Source organism: Saccopteryx bilineata, chromosome X (genome assembly GCF_036850765.1).
Source record: "Saccopteryx bilineata isolate mSacBil1 chromosome X, mSacBil1_pri_phased_curated, whole genome shotgun sequence".
NCBI classification, from domain to species: Eukaryota; Metazoa; Chordata; class Mammalia; order Chiroptera; family Emballonuridae; genus Saccopteryx; species Saccopteryx bilineata.
The window spans coordinates 7,798,405-7,806,243 of record NC_089502.1 but is presented as its reverse complement, the minus strand read 5'-3'; the positions used below and the strand labels follow the sequence as shown (position 1 = coordinate 7,806,243).

The following is a 7,839-nucleotide window of genomic DNA, read 5'->3' as shown; positions in this document are numbered from 1 at the left end:
AGCCTGGAAGAAGTAGCAGCTCTACCTAACACATAGAAGCAAACACAAGGAAGCTGCAAAAATGAGTAGACAATCATGTACCAAATGAAAAAAAACAGAACAAAACTCTAGAAAAAGAACTCTACAAAATGGAGACAAGCAATCTACTAGATGCAGAGTTCAAAAACACTGGTAATAAGGATGGTCAATGAACTTAGAACCTCGATGGCATAGAAAAGGACAAGTCAGAAATGAAGGATACACTAACCGAAACAAAGAAGAATAATTTGTTTATTCAAATTATTGAATCAACAGTAAATGAAGACAAGAATCAAATCAGAAATTTGGAATATAAGGAAACAAACAAACAAACACACCAAATCAGAATAGCAAAAAGGAAAAAAGAGGATAGTCTAAGGAGCCTCTGGAACAACTTCAACCATACCAATATTGGCATCATGGTGGTGTCAGAAGGAGAAGAGAGCAAGAAATTGAAAGCCCATTTGAAAAAATAATGACAGAAAATTTCCCTAAATTGGTGAAAAAAATAGACATACATGTCCAGGAAGCACAGAGTCCCAAAGAGGCCCACACCAAGGTACAACATAACTAAAATGCCAAGGGTTAAAGACAAAGAGAGAATCTTAAAAGCAGCAATAGAAAAGCAGTTAGATACCTACAAGGGAACACCCATAAAACTGTCAGCTGATTTCTCAACAGAAACTCTGCAGTCCAGAAGAGATTGGCAAGAAATATTCCAAATGATGAAAAGCAAGGACCTACAGCCAAGATCACTCTACCCAGTAAAACTATCATTTAGAATCAAAGGACATAAAAACAGCTTCCCAGACAAGGAAAAGCTAAAGGAGTTCATCACCCCCAAACCAGTATTATATGAAATGTTAAAGGGTCTTCTTTAAGAAAAGAAGAAAAAAGATTGAAAAATATGAACAGTAAAATTGCAATAAATACATATGTACACAACAGAGTCTAAACAACAAAATAAATGAACCAGGAGAACAGAAACAGACTCAGTAGATAATAGAGATCATTTTGATGGTTGCCAAATATTTGGCTGCAGTATTGGTGATCTTAATATTCTACGTACTCCTCCCACATCATCACAGATCTGTGGACCTGACTTGGACCACGTCTGCTCTTCAGGGGAGAGAGTGGCTCTGGAGAGCCAGCTGTGGGGTTTGTCTCTGTCATTCTGGGATACTACAAGGTGAGGGAGGTTGCATCTGGGAGGCTGAAGGGCTGCAGTTTAGCTTTCTCTGTCTCTGCCAGTTGTGGGCTTCAGGCAGACCATGGGAACACTGGCCATGACCCCTCACACCTGCTACTTTCGTTTATGTCTCCCTGTGCCCTTTTATCTTACTACTCCTCCCATCAGTAGGAGACACAGTCACTGAGTTTCCCTCTCTGTACTCCTCAGACAAAATCCAGAGAGCCTGAGTTTCCCTCCTTCCTATAGTCCAGCAAAGAAAAAAACCAAACAAATCTAATCACTCCAGGTTTGTCCCCTCTCCTCTCCAAAGCCCACCATGAATGTGTTTTATCTTTCACCCCCTTTTCACCCCATCCGACCCTTAGTCCATTCAGTTTGTGTATCTTTCAGGTGCACCCATGAGCTCAGCTGGGGTTCCTTTGCTATGTTATTGTAGTTCAATTTGTTGACATTTCTTTTTTTTTTTTTTTTAATAAATTTTTATTAATGGTAATGGGATGACATTAATAAATCAGGGTACATATATTCAAAGAAAACATGTCTAGGTTATTTTGTCATCAAATTATGTTGCAAACCCCTCGCCCAAAGTCAGATTGTCCTCTGTCACCCTCCATCTAGTTCTTTGTGCCCCTCCCCCTCCCCCTAACTCTCTCCCTCCCTCCCTCCCATGTCCTCCCTCCCCCCCCACCCTTGGTAACCACCACACTCTTGTCCATGTCTCTTAGTCTCATTTTTATGTTCCACCAATGTATGGAATCATGTATTTCTTGTTTTTTTCTGATTTGCTTATTTCACTCCTTATAATGTTATCAAGATCCCACCATTTTGCTGTAAATGATCTGATGTCATCATTTCTTATGGCTGAGTAGTATTCCATAGTGTATATGTGCCACATCTTCTTTAACCAGTCTTCTATTGAAGGGCTTTTTGGTTGTTTCCATGTCTTGGCCACTGTGAACAGTGCGGCAATGAACATGGGGCTACATGTGTCTTCACGTATCAATGTTTCTGAGGTTTTGGGGTATATACCCAGTAGAGGGATTGCTGGGTCATAAGGTAGTTCTATTTGCAGTTTTTTGAGGAACCACCATACTTTCCTCCATAATGGTTGTACTACTTTACAGTCCCACCAACAGTGAATGAGGGTTCCTTTTTCTCCACAGCCTCTCCAACATTTGCTATTACCCGTCTTGTTGATAATAGCTAATCTAACAGGAGTGAGGTGGTATCTCATTGTAGTTTTGATTTGCATTTCTCTAATAACTAATGAAGCTGAGCATCTTTTCATATATCTGTTGGCCATTTGTATCTCTTCCTGGGAGAAGTGTCTGTTCATGTCCTCTTCCCATTTTTTTATTGGATTGTTTGTTTGTTTGTTGTTGAGTTTCATGAGTTCTTTGTAAATTTTGGATATTAGGCCCTTATCTGAGCTGTCATTTGAAAATATCAGTTCCCATATAGTTGGCTGTCTGTTTATTTTGATATCAGTTTCTCTTGCTGAGCAAAAACTTTTAATTCTGATGTAGTCCCATTCATTTATCTTTGCCTTCACTTCTCTTGCCATTGGAGTCAAGTTCATAAAATGTTCTTTAAAACCCAGGTCCATGATTTTAGTACCTATGTCTTCTTCTATGTACTTTATTGTTTCAGGTCTTATATTTAGGTCTTTGATCCATTTTGAATTAATTTTAGTACACGGGGACAGGCTGTAGTCGAGTTTCATTCTTTTGCATGTGGCTTTCCAGTTTTCCCAACACCATTTGTTGAAGAGGCTTTCTTTTCTCCATTGTGTGTTGTTGGCCCCTTTATCAAAGATTATTTGACCATATATATGTGGTTTTATTTCTGGGCTTTCTATTCTGTTCCATTGGTCTGAGTGTCTATTTTTTTGCCAATACCATGCTGTTTTGATTATCGTGGCCCTATAATATAGTTTAAAGTCAGGTATTGTAATGCCCCCAGCTTCATTCTTTTTCCTTAGGATTGTTTTGGCTATTCGGGGTTTTTTATAGTTCCATATAAATCTGATGATTTTTTGTTCCATTTCTTTAAAAAATCTCATAGGGATTTTGATGGGAATTGCATTAAATTTGTATATTGCTTTGGGTAATATGGCCATTTTGATTATATTTATTCTTCCTATCCAGGAACAAGGAATATTTTTCCATCTCATTGTATCTTTTTCGATTTCCCTTAACAATGCTTTGTAATTTTCATTATATAGGTCCTTTACGTTCTTTGTTATGTTTATTCCTAGGTATTTTATTTTTTTTGTTGCAATCGTGAAGGGGATTATTTTTTTGAGTTCGTTTTCTAATATTTCATTGTTGGCATATAGAAAGGCTATGGACTTTTGTATGTTAATTTTGTATCCTGCGACCTTACTGTATTGGTTTATTGTTTCTAATAATCTTTTTGTGGAGTCCTTCGGGTTTTCAATGTATAGGATCATATCATCAGCAAAAAGTGATAGCTTTACTTCTTCTTTTCCGATATGGATGCCTTTTATTTCTTTGTCTTGTCTGATTGCTCTGGCCAGAACTTCTAGCACCACGTTGAATAAGAGTGGAGAGAGTGGACAACCCTGTCTTGTTCCTGATTTAAGGTAGAAAGTCCTCAGTTTTATGCCGTTTAATAGGATGTTGGCTGATGGTTTATCATATATGGCCTTTATCATGTTGAGATATTTTCCTTCTATACCCATTTTGTTGAGAGTCTTAAACATAAAATTGTGTTGTATTTTATCAAAAGCCTTTTCTGCATCTATTGATAAGATCATGTGGTTTTTGTTCTTTGTTTTGTTGATATGGTGTATTACATTAACCGTTTTGCGTATGTTGAACCATCCTTGAGATTCTGGGATGAATCCCACTTGATCATGATGTATTATTTTTTTAATATGTTGTTGTATTCGGTTTGCCAGTATTTTGTTTAGTATTTTAGCATCTGTATTCATTAGAGATATTGGTCTGTAGTTTTCTTTCTTTGTGCCATCCTTGCCAGGTTTTGGTATGAGGGTTATGTTGGCCTCATAAAATGTGTTTGGAAGTATTGCTTCTTCTTCAATTTTTTGGAAGACTTTGAGTAGATTAGGAACCAAGTCTTCTTTGAATGTTTGACAGAATTCACTAGTATAACCGTCTGGGCCTGGACTTTTATTTTTGGGGAGATTTTTAATAGTTTTTTCTATTTCCTCCCTGCTGATTGGTCTGTTTAGGCTTTCTGCTTCTTCATGACTCAGTCTAGGAAGGTTGTATTGTTCTAGGAATTTATCCATTTCTTCTAGATTGTTGTATTTGGTGGCATATAATTTTTCATAGTATTCTACAATAATTCTTTGTATTTCTATGATGTCTGTGGTGATCTCTCCTCTTTCATTTTGGATTTTATTTATTTGAGTCCTGTGTCTTTTTTCCTTGGTGAGTCTTGCCAAGGGTTTGTCAATTTTGTTGATCTTTTCAAAGAACCAGCTCCTTGTTTTATTGATTTTTTCTATAGTTTTTCTGTTCTCTATTTCATTTATTTCTGCTCTGATTTTTATTATCTCCTTTCTTCGGCTGGTTTTGGGTTGCCTTTGTTCTTCTTTTTCTAGTTCCTTAAGGTGTGAAGTTAAGTGGTTTACTTCGGCTCTCTCTTGTTTGTTCATATAGGCCTGAAGTGATATGAACTTTCCTCTTATTACTGCTTTTGCTGCATCCCAGAGATTCTGATATGTCGTATTTTCATTTTCATTTGTCTGTATATATCTTTTGATTTCTGCACTTATTTCTTCTTTGACCCATTCATTTTTTAGAAGTATGTTGTTTAGTTTCCACATTTTTGTGGGTTTTCCCCCCTCTTTTTTGCAGATGAATTCTAGTTTCAAGGCTTTATGATCAGAAAATATGCTTGGTACAATTTCAATTTTTCTAAATTTGCTGATATTGTCTTTGTGGCCCAACATATGGTCAATTCTTGAGAATGTTCCATGTACACTAGAGAAAAATGTATACTCTGTCGCTTTGGGATGAAGTGTCCTGTAGATGTCTATCATATCCAGGTGTTCTAGTATTTCGTTTAAGGCCACTATATCTTTATTGATTCTCTGTTTGGATGACCGATCTAGAGCCGTCAGCGGTGTATTGAGGTCTCCAAGTATGATTGTATTTTTGTTAGTTTTTGTTTTAAGGTCAATAAGTAGCTGTCTTATATATTTTGGTGCTCCTTGATTTGGTGCATATATATTAAGGATTGTTATGTCTTCTTGATTCAACTTCCCCTTAATCATTATGAAATGACCATTTTTGTCTCTGAGTACTTTTTCTGTCTTGTAGTCAGCATTATTAGATATGAGTATTGCTACCCCTGCTTTTTTTTGGGTGTTGTTTGTTTGGAGTATTGTTTTCCAGCCTTTCACTTTGAATTTGTTTTTATCCTTGTTGCTTAGATGTGTTTCTTGTAGGCAGCATACAGTTGGATTTTCTTTTTTAATCCATTCTGCTACTCTGTGTCTTTTTATTGGTAAGTTTAATCCATTTACATTTAGTGTAATTATTGATACTTGTGGGTTCCCTACTGCCATTTTATAAATTGCTTTCTGTTAGTTTTGTATCTAGTTTGATTCTTCTCTTTTGTTTTTCTATCATTTGTTTTTGTTTGTTTGTGTTCCATACTTCTTTCCTCTGTCGCTACCTTTTTTAAGTCAAGTGTTTTTGTGGTGGTTTTTTTAAGGGTGGTTACCATTAAGTAATGAAAAGGGTACCTACCATATTCATTGTAGTACCCTATCTTATAAGTATTTCTGCACTTCATCATCCTTTGCTACTGTTAATCTCCATCCTCTCCCCCCTTTTTTTCCTTTGTTGTCACAGTTTAAGTTTGGTTTTATTGTGTTCTTGGTGGAGCTGTTACTTGTGGTGTTGTTTTCTTTTGTTCTTTGAATCTGGTTGGAAAACCCCCCTTAGTATTTCCTGGAGTGGGGGCTTTCTGTTGATAAATTCTCTCATCTTTTCTGTATTTGTGAATGTTTTTATATCTCCTTCATACTTGAAGGATAGCTTTGATGGGTATAGTATTCTTGGCTGAAAGTTCCTCTCTTTCAGGGCTTTAAATATTGGGGTCCACTCTCTTCTAGCTTGTAGAGTTTCTGCTGAGAAATCTGATGATAATCTAATAGGCCTTCCTTTATATGTTGTACTCTTCTTTTCCCTGGCTGCCTTGAGAATTTTTTCTTTGTCATTGGTTTGTGTCATCTTTATTATGATGTGCCTTGGAGTGGGTTTGTTGGGGTTAAGAAAACTTGGTGTTCTGTTTGCTTCTTGAATTTGAGGCTTTAGTTCCTTCCACAGGCTTGGGAAGTTCTCGTGTATTATTTGTTTGAGTATATTCTCCATTCCATTTTCTTTCTCTTCTCCCTCTGATATACCTATTATTCTTATGTTATTCTTTCTGATGGAGTCAGACAATTCCTGTAGGGCTTTCTCGTTTTTTATTATTTTTGAGTCTCTTTCTTCTTCTCTCTGTTGTGCCTCAAGTTGTTTGTCTTCTATTTCACTAATCCTGTCTTCAATCTGGGCTGTTCTGTTAGCTAAGCTTGTTACCTCGTTTTTCAGCTCGTGAATTGAGTTTTTCATTTCTGTTTGATTTGTTTTTATAGTTTCAATTTCCTTGGTAATATATTCTTTGTGTTCATTGAGTTGTTTTCTGATCTCCCTATATTGCCTTTCTGTGTTTTCTTGTATATCTCTGAGTATTTTTAACATTTCTATTTTAAATTCTCTGTCATTTAGCTCCAAGGCTTCCAATATGTTAAGTCTTTTCTCCATAGATTTTTCCACATCTATTTGTGTTACCTCTCTTTCTTTTGTATCCATAATATTCGATTTCCTCTTTCTTATCGGCATCTGAGGGTAGTCTTATTGATAGCACTAATTAGAATTAATAAAGAGTAAAAAGAAAAAAAAAAAGGGTAAAACACCCCACAAAAAAAAAACAGTAATAATTTATTATTTCCCCCTTTTTTTTCTCTCTTCTCTTTCCCTCCTCTCCCCTCCTCAGGGAAATATCGTGCCTATGATGGAGGGCCTGATTTGGGGTGAAGAGTTCAAGGGGCAAAAAAAGGGAGTAGGGACCTACTAAATGCAAAAAAAAAAAAAAAAAAAAAGGAAGAAAATCTTAGACAAGCATAAGATGATTTGCTTGTAAGTGATGGTCAACTATGAGATATAATGAGAGGGATAAGAGGGAATCAGAAAAAAGGACCAAAAAAGAATAATAAAGAAGAAAAATAAAAATAATAAGTAAAAATCTGTTGTATTAAGTGGAGCGAAGACTAAATACAATGGAGACCTTGGGTTGGGAGGACCCAAAATGCCACAAAAATAAACAAACAAGAGAAAAAAAAATAAAAACAAAAGCAAAAAAGAGAAATAAAGCCAAAAAAAAAGCCTTGAGTCCCAAATTAACTAATTTGTTCGTGATTGAGGATTATATGGGAGGAAAGTAAAATGAGAAAAGATAAAATGAATAGAAAGGAAAAAATAAGAAAAAGAGAAAAACGAAGGAAGAAATAAAATAGGAGGAGAAAAAAACAAAATAAAGCAAGACAAAAAAAAAACAAAAGAAGAGAGAGTGAGAGTTAAGTGTTTTGG

General features: G+C 35.8%; 2 protein-coding genes across 4 annotated transcripts in view; both read left to right on the top strand.

Moving 5' to 3' along the window:
• The window catches only part of LOC136316972 (integrator complex subunit 6-like), a 482,266-nt gene that overhangs the window by 198,319 nt on the left and 276,108 nt on the right, over positions 1-7,839 (top strand). The window lies entirely within an intron of this gene.
• The window catches only part of LOC136317349 (zinc finger protein 75A-like), a 52,919-nt gene that overhangs the window by 379 nt on the left and 44,701 nt on the right, over positions 1-7,839 (top strand). Inside the window, 1 exon segment of the mRNA XM_066249992.1 lies at positions 1,061-1,207. Within this exon segment, the coding sequence (XP_066106089.1) occupies positions 1,061-1,207 (147 nt within the window).